Source organism: Oncorhynchus kisutch, linkage group LG4 (assembly GCF_002021735.2).
Source record: "Oncorhynchus kisutch isolate 150728-3 linkage group LG4, Okis_V2, whole genome shotgun sequence".
Lineage (NCBI taxonomy): Eukaryota > Metazoa > Chordata > Actinopteri > Salmoniformes > Salmonidae > Oncorhynchus > Oncorhynchus kisutch.
The window spans coordinates 80093585-80118875 of NC_034177.2; the positions used below are offsets into that span (position 1 = coordinate 80093585).

The 25291-nt window shown below is 41.6% G+C and overlaps 1 protein-coding gene across 1 annotated transcript in view; it reads left to right on the forward strand.

Moving 5' to 3' along the window:
• Positions 1–25291, forward strand: part of LOC109888825 (potassium voltage-gated channel subfamily H member 1-like) — an 88475-nt gene that overhangs the window by 50539 nt on the left and 12645 nt on the right. The window contains exon 12 of the mRNA XM_031823753.1: positions 1022–1218. Coding sequence (XP_031679613.1) covers positions 1022–1218 — 197 coding nt within the window. The remainder of the gene's footprint in view (positions 1–1021; positions 1219–25291) is intronic.

Sequence of the window (25291 nt, forward strand, 5' to 3'; positions counted from 1 at the left end):
GTGTGTGTGTGTGCGTGTCAGAACTAGGTTCAAAGACATGTGTATTTGGGTATTTTGTTATTTAAATACTTTTTTGTGTATTTGAGTGTTTCCAAATACATTACAAAATTCAACTACTTGTTTTTTCAAATAAAGGTTATCTGAATACTTGTTTTCAAATGTATCGTTGAAAAGTAATTGAAATACCTGAAATATATATTTGAACCAAGGTCTGGTACGTGCGCGTGTGGATGTGTAATTGCATGAAATTATGTGAGTTCCAAGTAGGAAAACATCATTAGGTAATATAATGAATCATCTTGTTATATTTTGCAATGACAGCATCAAACATTTTTCCGTTCACTTTCAATCATTCAACAAAGATATCAAAGCCCTTTTGAATATTGTAGTTGAATCATTTCAATTATTGTCAGTTCATAGACAGCTGTACTGTTAGGTATTGTTGTGAAATGTCTTCTCTTTTTAATAAGCTCATCCATTTTAAATGCAATTTTACAGAATCACAAATAGGATCCTCTCAGAAGCCAGACCCAATGATCAGAACAAATGTATATAGTGTCTGTGAATGATTTGTCAATTCACTGAACATTGATATGATTCACATCAACAAGTTTTATATTTCAGCCAGTAAGATTAATGGGTTCAAACAGGCTTTCGTTGCTGTGACTGACAGGGTTTGAGCCAAAACACTTTGTTATCCTGCTGAGCCAAAGCCTAGGCATTAACTATGGGAGCAAACGTTCGTCTTCACATCTCCGGCATAGTCACTGGGATAAACTAACTATTGTTATGTCTCAGAAGTAAATGGGTAAATACTCAGTTATAAACCAGGCATTTTAGCTGCTCTCTGCAGGTAAAAAAAAATCTTTCGGAAATCTTTCTAAAGTATTAAAAAAAAGTAATTCATAAGTAAATCTCAGATGGAAAATCTGTTACATTTAAGAAGTAATATCTTAATCGGTTCTCTCTCTCTCTCTCTCTCTCTCTCTCTCTCTCTCTCTCTCTCTCTCTCTCTCTGCAGGTAAGGGGGACGTGTTTGGGGATGTGTTCTGGAAGGAGGTGACCCTAGCCCAGGCGTGTGCCAACGTGCGTGCCCTGACCTACTGTGACCTCCACGTCATCAAACGAGACGCCCTGCAGAAGGTTCTGGAGTTCTATACGGCCTTCTCTAACCACTTCTCACGGAACCTGCTGCTCACCTACAACCTGCGGAAGAGGGTCAGTGTAACTTATTGGACCATCCACTTATCTTCTAGCCTCATAGAACCAGCCTAATAGCTGTTCACCAGACTCGTTCATCTAAGTGATCAGGCTGGTTCACCAGGCCACTCTTCTTCCTCCCTGCCTATCAAACTCATCTTCTTTTCTCATATCTGTTGTTATTTTATCTTCCTTGTCTCCTATGCCTGTCTTTCATGTCTCTCTCTCTCTCTCTCTCTCTCTCGCTCTATATATATATATATATATATATATTTATCTCTGTTCTCCCTTCTCATCATCCGCACAGGGCATCTAAGGCCAGGATTGAAATCAGATCAGCGGTAACCCACAGTGACCGACAAACGCATCGCCTATCATTGCTTTTGTTTAGGATGTGTCAGAGGTTTCAATGCATTAGAGTGGTCAAATCCAGAAGAGGCTCCTCCTATCGCGAACATTGCCATAGTCGCATTAGTAGAAATCCCTGTTAAATGCAGCCATGTTACAAGTTTGAACACTGGAATGTATGATTTAATCTACACCTCGATTAGGCTGATATAAATCTGTATTATTTTTGTTTAAAGGGAACTTTCACAATTTTCGTAATCTCCAGCACCACCTCAACATCAACATGTGAAAATGGCGCATTTTTATGTTTCGTACTAAAAAAGATACAGGAAGATAAGTGTTTCCAATGACATCATCGGTGTGCGTTGTTTGATTTTCAACCAATTATGAGTTGGCATTGCCTGCTAATTGTCTACTAATTGGTTGAGGATGTCATTGGAAACATTTATCTTCCTCTATCTTTTTTACTACAAAACATAGAAACATGCCATTTTCACATATGTTGATGGGGTGGTGCTGGAGATGAACGTGAATTAGATTTTGTTTTAAATTTCCCTTTAAATATTTTCAATTTGACTGTCATTATTTCTATATAGCCTACACGTTCTTGTTCTGAACTTCTAACGTGGGTGAGACACAGTGCATTCAGAAAGTTTTCAGAACCCTTGACTTTTTCCACATTTTGTTACGTTACAGCCTAATTCTAAAATTGATTAAATTAAAATTTTCCCAATCATCAATCTACACATAATACCCCATATTGCAAAGCAAGAAATGTTTGCAAATTTGTAAAATAAAAAAATAAAAACAGATATCACATTTACATAAGTATTCAGACCCTTTACTCAGTACTTTGTTGAAGCACCTTTGGAAACAATTACAGCCTTGAGTCTCTTGGGTATGACGCAACAAGCTTGGCACGCCTGTATTTGAGGAGTTTCTCCCATTCTTCTCTGCAGATCCTCTCAAGCTCTGTCAGGTTGGATGGGGAGCGACGCTGAAAAGCTATTTTCAGGTCTTTTCAGAGATGTTCAATCCGGTTCAAGTCCAGGCTCTGGCTGAGCCACTCAAGGACATTGAGACTTGTCCCGAAGTCACTCCTGCATTGTCTTGGCTGTGTGCTTAGGGTTGTTGTCCTGTTGGAAGGTGAACCTTCACCCCCAGTCTGAAGTCCCGAGTGCTCTGGAGCAGGTTTTCATAAAGAATCTCTCTGTACTTTTCTCCGTTCATCTTTCTCTCGATCCTGACTAGTCTCCCAGTCCCTGCCACTGAAAACCATCCCCAGAGCATGATGCTGTCACCACCATGCTTCACCAAAGGGATGATGCCAGGTTTCCTCCAGAATAACGCTTGGCATTCAGGCCAAAGAGTTCAATCTTGGTTTCATCAGACCTGAGAATCTTGTTTCTCATTGTCTGAGATTTCTTTATGTCTTTTGGCAAACTCCAAGCGGGCTGTTATGTGCCTTTTACTGAGGAGTGGCTCCGTCTGGCCACTCTACCACAAAGATGTGATTGGTGGAGTACTGCGGAGACGGTTGTCCTTCTTTAAGGTTCTCCCAACTCCATAGAGGAACTCTGTCAGTGTGGCCATGGGGTTCTTGGTCACCTCCCTTTCTCCCCTGATTGCTCAGTTTTGCCGGGTGGCCAGCTCTAGGAAGAGTCTTGGTGGTTCCAAATAGTTTTTATAACAATCGGAAATCTGTATTTTTGGGCGCCAATTTGTTTTATTATTATTTTTATTATTATTATTTTTTATACCTTTATTTAACTAGGCAAGTCAGTTAAGAACACATTCTTATTTTCAATGACGGCCTCGGAACAGTGGGTTAGCTGCCTCGTTCAGGGGCAGAACGACAGATTTTCACCTTGTCAGCTCAGGGGATCCAATCTTGCAACCTTACAGTTAACTAGACCAACGCAATACCGACCTGCCTCTCTCTCGTTGCACTCCACAAGGAGACTGCCTGTTACGCGAATGCAGTAAGCCAAGTTAAGTTGCTAGCGAGCATTAAACTTATCTTATAAAAAACAATCAATCATAATCACTAGTTAAATGGTTGATGATATTACTAGATATTATCTAGCGTGTCCTGCGTTGCATATAATCTGACTGAGCATACAAGCATACAAGTATCTAAGTATCTGACTGAGCGGTGGTAGGCAGAAGCAGGCACGTAAACGTTCATTCAAACAGCACTTTTGTGCATTTTGCCAGCAGCTGTTTATGCATTGCGCTGTTTATGACTTCAAGCCTATCAACTCCCGAGATGAGGCTGGTGTAACCGAAGTGAAATGGCTAGCTAGTTAGCTCGCGCTAATAGTGTTTCAAACATCACTCGCTCTGAGCCTTCTAGTAGTTGTTCCCCTTACTCTGCATGGGTAACGCTGCTTCTATGGTGGCTGTTGTCGTTGTGTTGCTGGTTCGAGCCCAGGGAGGAGCGAGGAGAGGGACGGAAGCTATACTGTTACACTAGGAATACTAAAGTGCCTATAAAAACATCCAATAGTCAAAGGTTAATGAAATACAAATGGTATAGAGGGAAATGGTCCTATAATTCCTATAATAACTACAACCTAAAACTTCTTACCTGGGAATATTGAAGACTCATGTTAAAAGGAACCACCAGCTTTCATATGTTCTCATGTTCTGAGCAAGGAACTGAAACGTTAGCTTTCTTAGATAGCACATATTGCACTTTTACTTTCTTCTCCAACACTTTAGTTTTGCATTATTTAAACCAAATTGAACATGTTTCATTATTTACTTGAGGCTAAATGGATTTTTATTGATGTATTATATTAAGTTAAAATAAGTGTTCATTCAGTATTGTTGTAATTGTCATTATTACAAATAAATAAATACAAATCTGCCGATTAATCAGTATCGGCTTTTTTGGTCCTCCAATAATCGGCATCGGTATCGGCATTGAAAAATCATAATCAGTCAACCTCTAGTTCCAAACGTCTTCTATTTAAGAATGATGGAGGCCGCTGTGTTCTTGGGGACCTTCAATGCTGCAGAAATTTTTTGGTACCCTTCCCCAGATCTGTGCCTAGACAGATTCCTTCGACCTCATGGCTTGGTTTTTGCTCTGACATGCACTGTCAACTGTGGGACCTTATATAGACAGGTGTGTGCCTTTCCAAATCATGTACAATCAATTGAATTTATCACAGGTGGACTCCAATCAAGTTGTAGAAACATCTCAAGGATGATCAATGGAAACAGGATGCACCTGAGCTCAATTTCGATTCTCATAGCAAAGGATCTGAATACTTTTGTAAATATGGTATTTCTGTTTTTTAATTTTTAATACATTTGCAAAAAAAAATCTAAACCTGTTTTTGCTTTATCATTATGGGGTATTGTGTGTAGATGGATGAGGATTTTTTTTTTTACATTTAAACTATTTTAGTATGGTATGTAACAAAATGTGGAAAAAGTCAAGGGGTCTGAATACTTTCAGAATGCACTCAGGGTAGGTGTGGTTTCGTGACGAGGGCCACTTGGTGTCTTTCATATATATCTCTTATTTTAATTTTATTTATAATTTAATATTTTGTTCTTGTCTATAATGTTTTGTACTTTGTCATGTACCTGTACGTTTTATGTGGAATCCAGGGAGAGTAACTTCTGTGTGTGCAATAGCTGATGGGGATCCTAATAAACAAAATCGTAAGAGCAGCCGCCCTCTAATTTAACAGCTCCTACGTAGTTACACCGTAGACACCAACTAAACAAATGCAATATATGCTATGCTATGTTTTTCAGGCTAACCCGAGTAACCACTGATCTAACGAATCCTGACTTAAGCTTCTAATCAATATCATCTCATTGTAACAATCAGAGAAAAGTCAATAGCAGATTACAACTTGGTATTTTGAAGTCCATATCACTTTTATATTAGCAGTATCAGCATAAACTCTTTGATTTTCACTTATAGACGAAATTCATGCCGATCACCTTCTAGATGATTTTTCTTTGGAATGAATGAATCATTAAGGGGTGATTCTGAGATCTTAGATGATAGATTGTATGATGGTGGATCAGATCAGATGAGATCAGATGTACAAAGCTTACTTATGATGGTATTGTGACAGGATGTACCAGGGCTGCAGCAGAGGTGTGTCTGTCTGTGTCCTACTCTGCACTGTGATGTGTGATCTTCTCTCTGAGCATGATGTGAGAGCTTTGATATTTGCTATTTTATTAAGATCCCCATTAGCTGTTGCGATAGCAGCAGCTACTCTTCCTGGGGTCCAACACAAAACATGAAACATGACGTAATACAGGACATTAATAGACAAGAACAGCTCAAGGACAGAACAGTACTTTGATACTACCTACAGTATCAATGCATAGAGTATCTATGTCAAATAGGGGAGAGGTGTTGTGCCGTGAGATGTTGCTTATCTGTTTTTTGAAACCAGGTTTGCTGTTCATTTGAACAATATGAGATGGAACAGAGTTCCATGCAATCATGGCTCTATATAATACTGTGTTTTCTTGAATTTGTTCTGGATTTGGGTACTGAAAAGACCCCTGGTGGCATGTCTGGTGGAGTGTGTGTCAGTGCTGTGTGTAAGCGACTATGCAAACTATTTTGATTTTTCAACACATTTCATGTTTCTTATAAAAATAAGTGATGCAGTCAGTCTCTCCTCAACTCATAGCCAAGATAAACTGGCATGCATAGTATTTATATTAGCCCTCTGATTACAGTGAAGAGCAAGATGTGCCACTCTATTCTGGGCCAGCTGCAGCTTAACTAGGTACTTCTTTGCAGCACTTGACCGTATGACTGGAAAATAATCAAGATAAGATCAAACTAGAGCCTGCAGGATTTTCTTTGTGGAGTGTGGTGTCAAAAAAGCAGAGCATCTTCACAACCACTGAATCAATATGTTTTGACCATGACAGTTAAAAATCCAATGAAACACAAAGTAATTAAGTCTCCTCAAGTTGCTCAACAGCTGTTGTTACTTTCTGAACTGAGCACAGGCTCACCACTTAACCACAGCTGTGTGCTGTACTGTGGGATAGATAGCTTACTCATCGCTGCAAAACGCTGGCTATCAAGGCGCTCTTGGACCTCAGCCTGGCATGGCTCAATCAATACACCAATGACTGATTTAGGGGAGCGGGAGAGAGGGAAAGGGAGGAAGGGAGAAATTAAAAGGTTGTAACAACCATTTGGATAGTTGAAAATGTGCAGATTATTTACAAATATTGTCATTTTATAATTTTCACTACTACATTTTTAGATGATAATGTTAATGATAATGATACATGCCTGTGATTAAACCTTTGTTCATGTAAGACTTTTAAATGTTGCAAATTCAATCAAAAAGCCAAAAAGACATGTTTATGTCGATAAGGTATGGTGAAAACAATGTTAACTCAACACAGTTCTGCCTGATGAGCTGGATAGATGCTTGAACTACAGAACCAGTCAAAAGTTTGGACACACCTACTCATTCAAGGGTTTTCTTTATTTTTTACTATTTTCTACATAGTAGAATAATAGTGGAGACATTAAAATTATGAAAGAACACATATAGAATCATGTAGTAACCCAAAAATAAATAAATCCAAATATATTTATATTATTTAAAGTAGCCACCCTTTGCCTTGATGACACTCTTGGCATTCTCTCAACCAGCTTCATTAGGTAGCTGGAATGCTCTTTCAACAGTCTTTAAGGATTTCCCACATATGCTGAGCACTTGTTGGTTGTTTTTCCATCACTCTGCGGTCTAACTCATCCCAAACCATCTCAGTTGGGTTGAGGTCTGGTGATTGTGGCGGCTAGGTCATCTGATGCAGAAGGAACTGGATCATCTCGCTGTGGTTCCCTGACACATGTAGGTTGATGGGGGTGGTATTGTGGGTGACCCGGCCTATAGAGTTCCCGTCCAGTGCTCTAACATCCATGGGAATAGAGAGGGGCTGAGTGGGGATATCCATAGCGGAAGCCAGGCTACGTCCATAAAGCTCTCAACAGCCCCAGAGTCGATGAGTATCCGGAGAGTTTTCGATTGGTTCCCCCACAGCAACATGGCATGAAAAGGGATGCGAGTAAAGGGAGAGGAAAGTTCTCTGTATGACCCACCAGAGTACTCGCTCCTACCGGTGGTCTTTTAGTGGACAGGTGGTGAGGAAATTACCCGTAGTCCCGCAATACAGGCAACTCTTAGTGTGAAGCCTGTCTAGCCGTTCAGCTGGAGACAGCCTAGCTCTGCCTAGTTGCATAGGCTTGGGAAGAGTTGAATCGTCAGTCTTCGGAGACTCTCGTGGAAACTCGGGTAACCTCGTGTTCTCTTGACAATGGAGCCGTCGGGGACTTCCGGGATGCCTCGGAGGCGATGTGGAATCCTTGGACGGGCAAGTGAAGTCGAATCTCGTCTCCTTCCTTCGTTCTTGTAGTCGCCCATCGATTCGAATGGTCAAGGCGATGAGCAAGTTGAGTAGTTCCCGGGCTGAAAACTTGTCCTTTACTTCCTCCGATACTCCGTGCAGAAACATGTTGATTGCTTCTGGGTTCCAGGCACTCTCAGCCGCCAACGTGTGAAAATCCACTGCGTAGTCTGCCACACTACAGTAGTCTTGACGTAGCTGGAGCAGCTTACGAGCAGCCTCTCTACCGGACAACGGAGAATCAAACACATTCCGAACTTCCTCCACAAACTCCTCCAGACTGAGGCAGATGGCGGATTGCTACTCCCACACCGCCTGACATCATCGTTAGGATGTACGCTATCCTCGAAAGGTTCAAGGGGAACGAAGAAGGCTGCAGCACAAAAATAAGGGAGCATTGGGAGAGAAGCCCGGCAGGATCTGGAATCTCCAGCATAGCGCTTCGGAGGAGGTAAGCGGGGTTCTCGGGTAGGCTGGGAGATTACGGGCGTGATCCGCTGCCCAGTGGGGAATCTGCGGAATTGCTCCAGCAAAGTATTGAATGGCTGGTCATGTCATTCTGCCAGGGTATGGAGTCCCTCCATAAGACCTTGAAGTACCTCCTCGTGTCTTCCAATGGTGTCTCTTTGCAGGGAGACAGTATTGTGGAGCTGGTCTGAGTCTGCTGGGTCAGTCATGGCCAGTTTGTTCTATCGGGTTTCAGGTATGACCCAGATGCAGACAGTGTCGAAGTAACAAAAGTTTTTATTGCTAGTAATGGGTCAAACAACTGGTCAAGGGCAGGCAGAGGTCAGTAATCCAGAAAGGGTGCAACAGGGACAGAACGGCAGGCAGTCTCAGGGTCAGGGCAACCAGGGTTCAATAATCCAGAGAGGTGTGGCAAGGTATAGAACGGCAGGCAGGCTCAGGGTCAAAGCAGGCAGAAAGGTCAAAACCAGGAAAGACTAGAAAACAAGAACAGACAGGAGCAAGGGGACGAACGCTGGTAGGTATCACGAAACAAAACAAACTGGCAAAAGACAAACAAAGAGCAAAGGTATAAATATACTGGGGATAATGCAGAAGATGGGCGACACCTGGAGGAGGGTGGAGACGAGCACAAAGACGGGTGAAACAGATCAGGGTGTGACAGAATAAGTAGGTGTGTCCAAACTTTGGACTGGTACTGTACATTGATGCAAACTGCCTGATCAGCAGACTAATGTCTAGGAAATGCTGTGTCTTTGTAAGCCATACATCGGCATAACATTTTAGTGTAAATATTCCTCTACGTTATATGTTTGATATATTGATTGATGGAACAATCTACAGAATACCCTACAATTGGAACACATTGGTGCCTTTCAGGCAATTCAGATTGTTGGAGGATCTCTTCATTGAGGAGTGTGTTTTTTTTAATGATTTGTGTTTTTTGGTTTTATTGTTATTATTTTTCTTCTGCTCCTTGTAATGTAATTCTGTGTAATTTTGGGGGGGTCTGAATGCAGTGCTCCCTCGAAAAATAAACATTGGTCTCAATGGGACTCTCCCTGCCTAAAGAAAGGTTAACAAAAAATATTATGGAAGAGTCAGTCAGACAAAAAGTGTAGTTGGTGTTATTCAATTTAAATAACGGAAAATTGCATGTTGAGTAAAATTTGGAATCATATCACTTCATCAGTAAATAATATACGGGTTAATAACCTTAGATTTGAACATATGTGGCTATCGTTTAAGAAAATCCTCAATTACCTCAAATGTGTCATTGCTGTTACCGTCATTGGTGTTACAACTCCTACTGGTGGCACAATGTAATCATAATGGTAAAAAATATAAACAATTATTAAGCTGCCATATTAGTTGATTTAGAATACATTTAAATAAACAAAACATTTTGAAAAGTGTTTTCCAAAATGCCATGCCCAAATACCACTGCAATTCATGAATGACCCAGCTACAACCAAACATGCAATGTGTTTAATTTAATTAAGGACAAGTTTGTAAGCTACAGTCGCAATGCAAACACGCAATACTGAATTGCAAGCAGGTGTTGTAGCTACATATAGTTTCGAATATATATAATGTACTGAAATCACAGGATAAGGGATTTTTTTTTAAATAAAGGCTTTGAGCGAGTCCATGTAAACTCACTCATGGGGAAGGCAGTACACAGACTTAAGTATTAATAACAATAGTTATGATAAATATTGTTATTTTCCAATATGCTCAAAGCACTTTACATTGTGTAGGGGAAACTCATCCCATTTCATCTACTGCCACAACACATCAGTCAACAACACGTACTTCAGCTGGCTAGCTCTGCACTATCAGTGTAAAACCATGCTGAGATTACAGTGTTTGTGTGTCTGTGATAGAGTGCATGCGTGTGGATGTGTGTGTACATTCGTGCATCTGTGCGACCGCGCATAAGCCTTGATTCTGCTGTAAATGACCTCCGCATGTGAGTCAATGCAGATAAGACAACCATATACACAGACAATGGGATGCTGCAGCTATCTATGGCAGTGGAGATTGCTGAGAGGAGGACGGCTCATAATAATGGCATGGAAACCACGTCTTTTGATGCCATTCCATTTACTCTGTTCCAGCCATTATTATGAGCCATCCTCCCCTCAGCAGCCTTCACTGATTTACGGTGTCCATTTGCGACCATCCGGCCTCTCCGAGGGCTCAGGTGGGATAGGAGATAATCAATCTGTTCTTGCACTCCATAGCTATAACTCTCTGTAACAGGACACAGATCCAGAGGAGACACCAATGGGGGCTCTACCCCTGTAACGTGGCCCCCTGAGAATTCCACAAATTAATCTATGTCAAAAGTAATGCCCTTACAGGTCAATTAGGTCCCTAGAGTGGCGCTGTAATGAGGATTGGTATTGACTTGACGGGGTCCATGATGTTATCTGACAGATCTGTTGATCATCTGTCTCTTGTTTACTAGTTATTATGATCGCTACCATGTCTTTCAAGGTAGGTTTACAGGCCTTTGGGGTGTGTTTGTGTGTATGTGTGTGTGTGTGTGTGTGTGTGTGTGGTGTAAAGGGTGAGTGATTACATAGCAATGTAACAGAGGTTAGAAAAGGTTACTTGACACGCTTCACCCGGTTCTCTCTCAGGAGCCAATCAGTGAGCAGATTGAGTGGAATGTCCTTTTGATTGGTCACATAATGCAGCACCACTGACTATGATGCCCCATCCTGCGCCAGTTGAGCTAAATCCATTACTAACATGCCTGACAAAACCTCCAAACAGAACTCAGTTTTAAATCCACTGACAACATAGATCCATGTTCCGTCTGAAGCTGCCATGACCAGTTTACGCCATAGTGGCCTATTGTGACGTTCATGAATATCAACCTATTGGCCCCTGAGATGCCAAACACCATTGGGGGAAAGTGGTGCATGGGCCACGTTTGTTTTAGAGATTAGCTGAGATTGTAAAACTCAAGGTCTCTAGAGCTTACCTCATCTGCTTTGGTGAAACCCAATACTTTGATGACCATGGAACGTTTTGGTTCCAGAATGTATTAGCTTACCTGAGGCTTCCTCCACACAGCTAGCGCTTACCGTAGCACTGAGTGAAGCATCGGGGGACTTCCCTGTGCTTACTGATGTCATTCATATGGTATTTTGTGGCGGCAGGTAGCCTAGTGGTTAGAGCTTTGGGCCAGAAACTGAAAGGTTACTAGATCGAATCCCCGAGCTGACAAGGTAAAAATCTGTCGTTCTGTCCCTGAACAAGGCAGTTAATCCACTGTTTCTAGGCTGTCATTGTAAATAAGAATTTGATCTTAACTGACTTGCCTAGTTAAACAAATATATTGCTCCCTCTCCTGTGTGTATTTGCGTGCTGACTTATTACAACTGTTATCCTGGATGCAAATTGTTGTTTCAATATATTGAGTATAGTAGACTTTTTAGAATGTATGTGATCTGCTTCAACACAAAGCAGTAAACTGGAAATTCGCAGCAGCCGAATGCTTGGAGAATTGAAGAGTGGACCATTAAGGCAGGTAGCTTTAGTTTGGTTTCCTGGTGCTGCTCATTGCTGCTAATTCAATAGCCTTAGTATAAATTCAAAAGCCAGCCACTACAGACAATTGATAACATGGACTATAAATCAGTCAGATCTAAAAAGAAAGAAAGAACAGACTGACTGCACTTAGTTGGCTAGTTGTATCCATAGAGAACTACAGTGCCTTGCGAAAGTATTCGGCCCCCTTGAACTTTGCGACCTTTTGCCACATTTCAGGCTTCAAACATAAAGATATAAAACTGTAATTTTTTGTGAAGAATCAACAACAAGTGGGACACAATCATGAAGTGGAACGACATTTATTGGATATTTCAAACTTTTTTAACAAATCAAAAACGTAAAAATTGGGCGTGCAAAATTATTCAGCCCCTTTACTTTCAGTGCAGCAAACTCTCTCCAGAAGTTCAGTGAGGATCTCTGAATGATCCAATGTTGACCTAAATGACTAATGATGATAAATACAATCCACCTGTGTGTAATCAAGTCTCTGTATAAATGCACCTGCACTGTGATAGTCTCAGAGGTCCGTTAAAAGCGCAGAGAGCATCATGAAGAACAAGGAACACACCAGGCAGGTCCGAGATACTGTTGTGAAGAAGTTTAAAGCCGGATTTGGATACAAAAGATTTCCCAAGATTTAAACATCCCAAGGAGCACTGTGCAAGCGATAATATTGAAATGGAAGGAGTATCAGACCACTGCAAATCTACCAAGACCTGGCCGTCCCTCTAAACTTTCAGCACATACAAGGAGAAGACTGATCAGAGATGCAGCCAAGAGGCCCATGATCACTCTGGATGAACTGCAGAGATCTACAGCTGAGGTGGGAGACTCTGTCCATAGGACAACAATCAGTCGTATATTGCACAAATCTGGCCTTTATGGAAGAGTGGCAAGAAGAAAGCCATTTCTTAAAGATATCCATAAAAAGTGTCGTTTAAAATTTGCCACAAGCCACCTGGGAGACACACCAAACATGTGGAAGAAGGTGCTCTGGTCAGATGAAACCAAAATTGAACTTTTTGGCAACAATGCAAAACGTTATGTTTGGCGTAAAAGCAACACAGCGCATCACCCTGAACACAACATCCCCACTGTCAAACATGGGGGTGGCAGCATCATGGTTTGGGCCTGCTTTTCTTCAGCGGGGACAGGGAAGATGGTTAAAATTGATGGGAAGATGGATGGAGCCAAATACAGGACCATTCTGGAAGCAAACCTGATGGAGTCTGCAAAAGACCTGAGACTGGGACGGAGATTTGTCTTCCAACAAGACAATGATCCAAAACATAAAGCAAAATCTACAATGGAATGGTTCAAAAATAAACATATCCAGGTGTTAGAATGGCCAAGTCAAAGTCCAGACCTGAATCCAATCGAGAATCTGTGGAAAGAACTGAAAACTGCTGTTCACAAATGCTCTCCATCCAACCTCACTGAGCCCGAGCTGTTTTGCAAGGAGGAATGGGAAAAAATCAGTCTCTCGATGTGCAAAACTGATAGAGACATACCCCAAGCGACTTACAGCTGTAATCGCAGCAAAAGGTGGCGCTACAAAGTATTAACTTAAGGGGGCTGAATAATTTTGCACGCCCAATTTTTCAGTTTTTGATTTGTTAAAATATCCAATAAATGTCGTTCCACTTCATGATTGTGTCCCACTTGTTGATTCTTCACAAAAAAATACAGTTTTATATCTTTATGTTTGAAGCCTGAAATGTGGCAAAAGGTCGCAAAGTTCAAGGGGGCCGAATACTTTCGCAAGGCACTGTATTTAGTATTTCTATCTCAATCTATGAACAGTATTGTGCTATTGAGACTTACTAGGAAGATTTGGTGCATTGGGTTGTGTCTGTCCACAGTAAATGCTACAGTACCGATGAACCCTGGCAGGCTGAACTTACCCCTCAGACCCAGACTTGGCCTCACCCTTCCTCCTCCTCATCCCCTCCTCCTCACTCGTCTGTCCATTCCTGCCTCATCAGCACCAAACTCTGCTGAGCCTATGCCCTGATCTCTGCTGATCTCATCCTTTTTGCTCACTAAACATCCCAAGAGTGACCACCTTACCCTTCAAAGGACCTTACCCTACCAAGGAAATCTGTAAAACAAAGTTTGCCGCCTCTGTGACCTTTAAAACAAAGTTTACTTTCTCTGTTGTTAACAGAGCTTTTCCTACGAGGGCAGTGTAATGAGCTTACAAAAGCCCGCCATTTGTCAGCAAAACGCCCTCTCATCCATAAGAAACACCACTATGTGGATTGAGACTTTAGACATGATCCCAAGGAAATGAAAGGATGGCAGATAAGAAGCTACAGAAAGGAAGAGGGAGGATAGAGCATTAGAGAAGGGAAATAGGGAAGACTGGAATGGATAGAAGAGTTGCTGTATGAGAAACCAAGTGGTGGGCTGTTGTTTTATTGTTTCCTCAGAATTAAGGAGTGGGCCTTTTTAAAGAGAGGCAAAGTGCTATAGAGGAAGAGAATTGGGAGAACAAGGGGAAGACTGGAATGGAGACTTGCTGTAGATCGGAGTGAAGGGGAAGGTTTTGAGTGGCTAGAACATGTTGATTCTGAGTTGTAGTGACAGTCTCTGTCTCCCACCATCTGCAGCAGTGTGTTTAATGGCTGGTCTCCGGGCAGATTTATAGACCTTAACTAAACTCGGGTGATTTATTGAGACAGACCTCCTCCTTCCTAACAACATCAATCTCACCTAGGAGCTAGGGTTGTACAGAAGTATCAGAAACATGTCTTCTACCAGACCATTTTCTGTCCATGGGCGCGGCAGGGACAGAAGAGCATTTACAGAATGGTGCATGCTGGGTAATGGGAGTTAGAGGACAGAGTAGTGAGAGAGGATATCACACATCATTAAAATACATGTTTAATATATAATAATACTATAATAATATAGTAATATGTATCTTCATGGGATATTACTTTAGTAGAGTAGAATGTCTGACTTTGTGAGAGTAGGAAAACGTTATATGGTAATAATACAGTGGCTTACGAGAGTAAAAACAGAACTTGAACGTACATAACTATACTTTGTAGAGCCACCCTTTGCAGCAATTACAGCTGCAAGTCTCTTGGGGTATGTCTCTAAGCTAAGCTTGGCACATCTAGCCACTGGGATTTTTGCCCATTCTTCAAGGCAAAACTGCTCCAGCTCCTTCAAGTTGGATGGGTTCCGCTGGTGTACAGGAATATTTAAGTCATACCACAGATTCTCAATTGGATTGAGGTCTGGGCTTTGACTAGACCATTCCAAGACATGTAAATGTTTCCCCTTAAACAACTCAAGTGTTGCTTTAGCAGTATGCTTAGAGTCATTGTCCTGCTGGAAGCTGAACCTCTGTCCCAGTCTCAAATCTCTGGAAGACTGAAAAGTTTCCCTCAAGAATTTCCCTGTATTTAGCGCCATCCATCATTCATTCAAATCTGACCAGTTTCCCAGTCCCTGTCGATGAAAAACATCCCCATAGCATGATGCTGCCACCACCATGCTTCACTGTGGGGATGGTGTTCTCGTGGTGATGAGAGGTGTTGGGTTTGCGCCAGGCATAGAGTTTTCCTTGATGGCCAAAAAGCTAAATATTAGTTTCATCTGACCAGAGTACCTTCTTCCATATGTTTTTGAAGTCTCACACATGCCTTTTGCCAAACATGCCAGACGTGTTTGCTTATTTTTTTCTTTAAGCAATGGCTTTTTTCTGGCCACTATTCCGTAAAGCCCAGCTCTATGGAGTGTACGGCTTAAAGTGGTCCTATGGACAGATACTCAGGGTTATCTTTGGTCTCTTTGTTGCCTCTCTGATTAATGCCCTCCTTGCCTGGTCCATGAGTTTTGGTGTGCGGCCCTCTTTTGGCAGGTTTGTTGTGATGCCATATTCTTTCCATTTTTTAATAATGGATTTAATGGTGCTTCATGGGATGTTCAAAGTTTTGGATATTTTTTTATAACCCAACCATGATCTGTACATCTCCACAACATTGTCCCTGACCTGTTTGGAGAGCTCATTGGTCTTCATAGTTCCACTTGCTTGGTGGTGCCCCTTGCTTAGTGGTGTTGCAAACTCTGGGGCCTTTCAAAACAGATGTGTGAATATATACTGAGATCATGTGACACTTAGATTGCACACAGGTGGACTTTATTTAACTAATTATGTGACTTCTGAAGGTAATTGGTTGCACCAGATCTTATTTAGGGGTCTCATAGACAAGGGGTTGAATACATATGCACGCACCACATTTGTTTTAAACTTCAACAATTTGGACTATTTTGTGTTTGTCCATTACATGAAGTCCAAATAAAAATACATTTAAATTACAGGTTGTAATGCAACAAAATAGGGAAAACACCAAGAGGGGTGAATACTTTTGCAAGGCACTGTACTGATCACCTTAGATTTCTCAGCTACATTAGAATGTGGCAAGGGTCAGCAAAGGATTCATGTTTTTTTCCAGGGCTGTGCAGTCTAATGGAAAATACCATTACCATTGAAAGATGTTAGTTGTGATAATTACAGTTGCATAAGCCACACCAGTGTATTTTATGCAACCCAGGTTTGTGGGGTGACCATTAAATCCGAGAAGCGTGATTCATTTTAATCAAAGTGGATGATGATGAATAATCTGTCATTATATCATATGGTTATGGGTGTGTGCGTGACCTGTATGAGCAATGATGAGCATATGTTGAACGCTCAGCGTTGTCCTCTGGCATAAGGGCTATTCATCACCAACCTGTTGTGTCATTGATTGGAAAGACAACCAGCAGCAGCATCCAATTCCTCAGAGATATGTTACTAATTATGAGAAATGACTGTTGTTATATGGAAAAATGTATTGGAAGACGGTAACGCTGGTATGCACACACATTTCCTGTATTATGAGTGCTTGATTTTATTTACAATGTTTCAGGACGTAATCAAATCAAATTTCAAATCAAATTGTATTTGTCACATGCGCCTAATACAACAGGTGTAGACCTTACCGTGAAATGCTTACTTACAAGCCCTTAACCAACAATGCAGTTCAAGAAATAGAGTTAAGAAAATGTTGACTAAACTAAAAAAATATATATATATATGTATTTTCTTATTAAAACTATTACAACCATATTATAACCTGCGCCCACGAATTGAAATGCCAATGGAACTGAGGCATATTTGCTCGACATAGCATATTTCTATCTGAACGTTCCAAAATCGTTCCAAAATGTTGCATCCTGCTGAACGCGCCTCAGATTTGGATGGGGGCTGATGTAATCATTGTGATAGAACCAAGAAAATGCATAATAGTATAACATTGCTCTATTATATAGTCAGGTGAAATCAGTTGAAAATGTCAGACTATTTATAATGATAGAGCTAATGTTATTAATGGATTCCAAATTGCAGTTCGGAATGCTTTTAAGCTGACAAATAAAACACACTTCAACAATCAGAGAGATAATATTTAGCATTTTACATAATATAACAAAGTACATTACAGTTGTGTGAGAGCATTTTGCATTTCCACATAATATTATAAATACGTTAGATTACATCAGTTACCACTTATTCATTGTAAAATTCTTTATTTTGAATCTTTTTGAGAGCGAGAGAATTTAAGAGAGTTTCAGCACCTTTCTCTGACCCAAAGTTAAGGACTTATTTAATGGAGAGAAAGATGCAGATATTCATAAATAGCCCATAAAAACTGAAATATGACATTTACATAAGTATTCAGACCCTTTACTCAGTACATTGACAAAACACTTTGGCCAGCGATTACACCCTCAAGTCTTCTTGGGTATGACGCCACAAGCTTGGCACACCTGTATTTTGGGAGTTTCTCACATTCTTCTCTGCGGATCTTCTCAAGATCTGTCAGGTTGGATTGGGAGCATACTGCACAGCTATTTTCAGGTCTCTTCAGAGATGTTCGATCGGGTTCAAGTCCGGGCTCTGGCTGGGCCACTCAAGGACATTCAGAGACTTGTCCCAAAACCACCCCAGCGTTGTCTTTGCTGTGTGCTTTTGGTCGTTGTCCTGTTGGAAGGTGAACCTTCGCCCCAGTCTGAAAACCTGCTCCAAAGCGCTCAGGACTTCATCAAGGATCTCTCTGTACTTTGCTCTCTGTACTTTGCTCATTGCTCCGTTCTTTCCCTCGATCCTCACTAGTCTCCCAGTCCCTGCCGCTGAAAAACATCCCCACAGCATGATGCTACCTCTACCATGCTTCACCGTATGAATGGTACCAGGTTTCCGCCAGAACGCTTGGCATTCAACCTATAGAGTTCAATCTTGGTTTCATCAGACCAGAGAATCTTGTTTCTCATGTTCTGAGAGTCTTTAGGTACCTTTTGGCAAACCCCAAGTGGGCTGTTATGTGCCTTTTACTGAGGAGTGGCTTCTGCCTGGCCACTCCGCCATAATGGCCTGATTGGTGGAGTGCTGCAGAGATTGTTGTCCTTCTGGAAGGTTCTCCCATCTCCACAGAGGAACTCTGGAGCTCTGTCAGAGTGACCATGGGGTTCTTGGTCACCTCCCTGACTAAGGCCCTTTTCCCCCGATTGCTGTTTGGACGGGCGGCCAGCTCTAGGAAGAGTCTTGGTAGTCCCAAACTTCTTCCGTTTCAGAACGGTGGAGGCAAATTGTTCTTGGGGACCTTCAATGCTGCAGAAATGTTTTGGTACCCTTCCTCAGATCTGTGCCTCGACACAATCCTGTCTCTAAGCTCTACGTACAATTCCTTCGATCTCATGGTTTGTTTTTTTCTCTGACATGCACTATCAACTGTGGGACCTTATGTAGACAGGTGTGTGCCTTTCCAAATCATGTCCAATGAATTGAATTTACCACAGGTATACTCCAATAAAGTTGTAGAAACATCTCAAGGGTGATGTTTAATGTCGAGTCTCATAGCAAAGGATCTGAATATAATGTAAATAAGGTATTTCTGTTTTTTTTTTATACATTTGCAAAAATGACTAAAACCGTGTTTTTGCTTTATCATTATGGGGTTTTGTGTGTAGATTAATGAGCGTTAACAAAAGGGGAAGGGGTCTGAATACTTTCCGAATGCAGTGTATTTAATATTCTGAGAAATGTATTGAATTATAGAGAGTTGGGAAGGAGCTGTGTGAGTGAACAGGAGCGTGAGGCTCCACATGAGGTAAACTACCAGGGTGGCAGATAATCCTGTGTTTGTGTGTGTTTGTGTGTGTGTGTGTGTGTGTGTGTGTGTGTGTGTGTGTGTGTGTGTGTGTGTGTGTGTGTGTGTGTGTGTGGCAGGCTATGGAGGAGGAGGGCTTCAATAATGGTTCAATGCTGGAAGCAATTTACAATCAGCAGCAGTGTTTGGGGCAAAGGGAACCGAATGCTCAATTCTGAGGGGACTAAAAAGGATGGCAGTATGTGAACATCGATCTTGGTCCACTGTCACAGTTATAGTGAAAACGAATTAATCATAGTAATGAAAAGTACACCCTTCACGATTAGGGTGGTCGATGAAATTTACGGTTGTAATATTGTTACCTAGTCATCTTCCCCAGTGGGCAAAACTGGTTGCATCAACATCATTACAACCCGATTTCAACCTGTAAATTGGTTGCAATGACATTCAACCAGATTTAAAAATGAAAGGAGGGCCGCACACTCCATGAGCTCAGATGCTTTAATACCATCGTTTAGGCAGCCAATCTGTCTTCATCAGGGTATAATAACTGGTTGTAATGACATCAATTCAAATTAAAAAAGCAAGTCGAAAACTCGTCTCTCCTTGATGTGGATTGATGTCATTCAACCCGCTTTGCCCGCTGGGTTCCTCCTCTTATTTAACCATAGTTTGGACTTCTGCTCTTGTGAATGGCAGATTTCTTTTCTGTTCTGCCTTTGGGGAAATCAAAGGACCACATTTTAAATGACGTGGACAACATGTCACTATAAAGACAGCTTAATGACGAAGTGTTGGTGTGAAATATCACAGAAGCAGAGTTTTGACTTCTGTGTGAGTGGACTCCTAAATGGCACTCTATTCCCAATATAGTGCACTACTTTTGACCAGGGCCCATAGAGCTATAGGGAATATGGTACCATTTGGGACGCCGGCTGTGTAAGAGACAGAGGACATTTGAGAGGATCAGTTGTGCAGTCGATCGCAAAGGCACACACTCTGCCACTGCCTTCCCTTGCCCTCATTCTAATGCTAGTGCTAATCCCATGCTGGTCCAGGCAGGAACACTCAGCATCTACACTCTCGCCTCAGCATCTTCAACGCTGGCTTGGAGTGCTATACTCTTCTTCGGTTCTTCGGCTGTCCTCACTGGAGAACCCTTTTTCGTTCCAGGTAGAATCCTTTTTGGGTTCCATGTGGAAAGGGTTCTACTTGGAACCAAAAAGGGTTCTTTAAAGGGTTCTCCTATGTGGACAGCCTTGTAACCCTTTTAGGTTCTAGATGGAACCTCTAAGAGTGTAGCATATGGAGCGGGTGGGTTTCTGGTGAGGGGAGTGGTCATTTCGCTGTCAGGGTGGATGGTATGAGGGTTTCTGGTGAGGGGAGTGGTCATTTCGATGTCAGGGTGGATGGTATGAGGGTTTCTGGTGAGGGGAGTGGTCATTTCGATGTCAGGGTGGATGGTATGAGGGTTTCTGGTGAGGGGATTGGTCATTCAGATGTCGGGTTGGATGGTATGAGGGAGATAGAAAGGGCAGGGGTGTTAGATTGAGTTGAGAGGGGCTGTGTGTGTGTGTGTGTGTGTGTGTGTGTGTGTGTGTGTGTGTGTGTGTGTGTGTGTGTGTGTGTGTGTGTGTGTGTGTGTGTGTGTGTGTGTGTGTGTGTGTGTGTGTGTGTGTGTGTGTGTGTGTGTGTGTGTGCTCCCACAGGGCTTCAGATGGTGTTTGCCAGTTGGTGAAATATGGGTGGGGGGTGGAAGTGGTGGTTGATGGGTACTGTGGTCTGGGTAGGGAGCACACTGCTCTCTCTATACTGCTGTCAGCATGAGTGGTAGAGAGCCAAAGGCCATGCTAAAGAATAAACCAAACAATATACTGCACACAGGCAGAGGGAGAGGGAGAGAGACAGAATCTACTTCTATGGCTCTGTTAGGCCAAATGAAGGAGTAGAAGAGAGAAAGAGAGGGAGAGAGACAGAATCTACTACTCTGTTAGGCCAAACGAAGGAGTAGAAGAGAGAAAGAGAGGGAGAGAGACAGAATCTACTACTCTGTTAGGCCAAACGAGGGAGTAAAAGAGAGAAAGAGACGCCAATGTTGGGATCACACTTGAATACAAAATATATACAATATATTGTATGTCTCATTTGGTTTAATTCCAACAGATTGGTATGGTATAAGTTAAAACTCTTATCTGGTACAGTTTTTTCATTTGTATCTTCCTTTGCGTTGTAACAGCATTCAGAGAAAAGACGGATACATTAGTGTCACATCAATGCATATCATACGTCTAATGAGCCTCTGAAGACGACATGAATACACTACAGCATCAACCTACTTTGTGTTTTGTTATGGCTGAGTGGACCCAGATGCTGATGGCAAGTCTTAGAAGAAGTAACACCCTGTTGGCATCGCCATGGATACAATAAAGTGGTGAGTCGTCCATGCCCATTGATCTATCGAAAGAGAATCAAAATGACACTGCTTGCTTTGCCTTTAGGGGTCTTCTGCTACACATTCAAATGACTTGGGTTTGGGTGCAGTATTACTCTGAAAAGACTGTCTTTCAGTTTCAAATTGTGAAAGTGAATTATAAATAGCAATGATAAGCTAACAGATAAAGCACTTTTAATAAAAAGTTGGGTAGCATTTTTATATATATATATATTAAATGACCATGGCTGTTGTTTTGTCTTATGCAGACTGGATTTGCTCTGCGTTAGCTTGAGTGGTTCATGAGGCAGAAGGCTATGTTAGCATAAAGTAAGGCTTGAGCCATAGGCGAGTTATGAACTTTCAGACCGCGCCATGGGAGTTCCTTACTGACTGAGCACATGTCTGTCCCAAAATACACAAGCACAAATACGCACACCAACACTGTCCGTGCATGTGTGTGTGTTACCATGTCTGTGTACCCGGTCTCTGTCTTTTATCTAAAGAGAAAAGTGCAACACTAACACCTCAATACCTCAGGCCACAATTTTTCTTTGTACACAACATTGGTCTTGACTGCTCTGCACACAGCAAGGCATTGGTTCCTCCCTTGAGGTGATATGGAATATTAAAGCAAACAAAGCAGACAGCAACAACGAAGAGAGTTAGATAACTATGGTACAGTCAGTGGCGAACCATCATTCAGGGCAGGTGGGGCCGAGCCCCACATTTTTAGCAACAAATGGGGCTTGCCTGTTTTTCATGTTATTTTGGCATTAATACGTCACATATCAGTTTGTAGACAATGTAAAAATATATATAATTGAGTTAATAAAACTGCATACGCTCCAAAGTGGCGCAGCAGTCTAAGGCACTGCATCCCAGGGTGTCACTACAGACACAGTTCGAATCCAGGCTGTATCACAACCGGCTGTGATTGGGAGTCCCATAGGGCGGTGCACAATTGGCCCAGCGTCATCCGGTGTAGGCCATCATTGTAAATAAGAATTTGTTCTTAACTGACTTGCCTAGTTAAATATTTTCTTGAGTAAGGAAGCTCCAAAATGCAGGTGTTTCAGTCTAGCTCAGTGCTTTCTGTGGTGGTGGGGCAAGCCAGCAGAAAATACAGAGCGTTGCGCCATGATTGGCTCAGTGTTCTGCCACTCATGAGGACACTACGTGACCGCCAAGTCTAAGGGTAGAGCTTGGAAAATCTTAGCTAGCGGTGATCATCATGAATCAAGTCGACAATCAACTGGCAAATCCTTTTTTATCCCCATATGAAGAGAAATAATGAAGAGACATTACAGATAAAACATATCGTTACTCATCGGCCATTGGACATACCCATTCCACAACAAGTTGGAAATCGCAAATTCAACAATGAGTGGTTTGGAAAGAATCAGTGGCTAACTGCAAGCATTGCAAAGCAATCATTAGCCTGCTATTCAGTGGAGTGGCTGTGTGGTCCCAAGTCTTAAGATTAAGGGTCTGTTTTCCTAGTTTAAAATGATAAACATTCAACATTGGCAATGCTGGCAGTAAAGCATGATTTGTGCCGCGCTCAAAACAACTGTTAACTCAGAACTGCAAAATCTGACAAGTGAGTTAAAGACAACTGGGAAGTATTATAGGAATTATGATGCGTCAACTATTTCTCTCTATACCATTTGTATTTCATATACCTTGACTATTGGATGTTCTTATAGGCACTTGAGTATTGCCAGCCTAATCTCGGGAGTTGATCGGCCTGAAGTCACAAACAGCGCTGTGCTTCAAGCATTGCTAAGAGCTGCTGGCAAATGCAGTAAAGTGCTGTTTGAATGAATGCTTACGAGCCTGCTGCTGCCTACCACTGCTCAGTCAGACTGCTCTATCAAATATCAAATCATAGACCTAATTATAATAAACACACAGAAATATGAGTATTTGGTCATTAATATGGTCAAATTCGGAAACTATCATTTCGAAAACAAAACATTTATTCTTTCAGTGAAATACCTAACCGTTCCATATTTTATCGAACGGGTGGCAACCCTAAGTCTAAATATTGCTGTTACATTATGTAAAATTCTGGCAAATTAATTACGGTCTTTGTTAGGAAGAAACACAGTTCTCAACGAGCCAGGCAGCCCAAACTGTTGCATATACCCTGACTCTGCTTGCACTGAACGCAAGAGAAGTGACACAATTTCCCTAGTTAATATTACCTGCTAACATGCATTTATTTTAACTAAATATGCAGGTTTAAATATACTTCTGTGTGTTGATTTTAAGAAAGGCATTGATGTTTATGGTTAGGTACATTTGTGCAATGAATGTGCTTTTTTCGCAATTGGGCTTTTGTTAAATTATCACCTGTTTGGCTGTTGAAGTAGGCTGTGATTCGATGATAAATTAACAGGCACCGCGTTGATTATATGTAACGCAGGACAAGCTAGTTAACCTAGTAATATCATCAACCATGTGTAGTTAACTAGTGATTATGTGACGATTGATTCTTTTTTATAAGATACTTTTAATGCTAGCTAGTAACTTACCTTGGCTCCTTGCAGCCACAAGGTCCTTTTGACCCTGCACTCATGCCAAAGGTGGTCAGCCTGCCACACAGTTTCCTCGTGGATTGCAATGTAATCGGCCATAATCGGCGTCCAAAAAGGCCGATTACCGATTTGTTATGAACTTGAAATCGTCCCTAATTAATCGGTCAACCTCTATTTGATACAACTCAAAATTGTAAATCTGGAACTCGGGCCTCGTTCTAGAACAATGACATGAAGATCACTCAACTTTTTTGGGGAGTTCACAGTTGTCTTGAAAGCACCATAAATCCAGAGAATGGCAGAAATTGACAAAGTTTGATGACAAAATTTGCCCACAAAGGACTGTCGCGCCACCTTCCTGTTCAAGTGAGCACTGCACAACAAGGTCCAAAAATGTATTGTATACTGCTACATAAATTATGTAATATGCCAGGGGGATATGTATAATGTAGCTAAGAAAGTAATACTAAGTGTACGTTGTTCCCGTAAGCTGTTAGTAGCCCATGTGCCTCACCCTAATAATTTGGTCTATTTTCACCTCTTAATTTCGCCTACTGTTCTGACTTGGTGGTGCACATGTAGCTATTACATTGTTTTTGAGAAATGTAATCATCAAACATTTTAAGAGCTTTCATTGTCTGCTTATATGCCCCCTTTATTTATTATATGGTTCTGACTTGGTGTACAGGGAGAACACTGTAAGAACAGCTCATGTTCTGAATTCTGTCGCTGTACATTTCAAATCCGCTTGTCGTCCCCTTATGCCATAGTTTGTACATCTCAATTGTCAGTAGCCATATCAGCGATGTTTTTTTAAGGCAGTAAATGAGGTTGAATGAACTGTTTCTCTTCCAGACAAGGCTCCGCTGATAGCCAGGTGTAGCGGTGGTAAGGTGTTGGGACTCTGCTGTTGGGACAGCTTTATGTAGGCACTAATAGTTTGTGGGTACCGTTTGTCACCATTATTGTGCAATTAATGTATTGTTTAGTGTTGTGTAGGGGCTTTGCTGGAATGAATCCCACAAAAGAAAATCCCCCCACCAAGATTTACATGCTAAAATCGCCACTGGGTAAAGTACAATATGTTTGCTTCCATACTGTACATCCAGTATTGTTGTCTGTATTTGTATCAGATAAATCAGGTGTGTGTG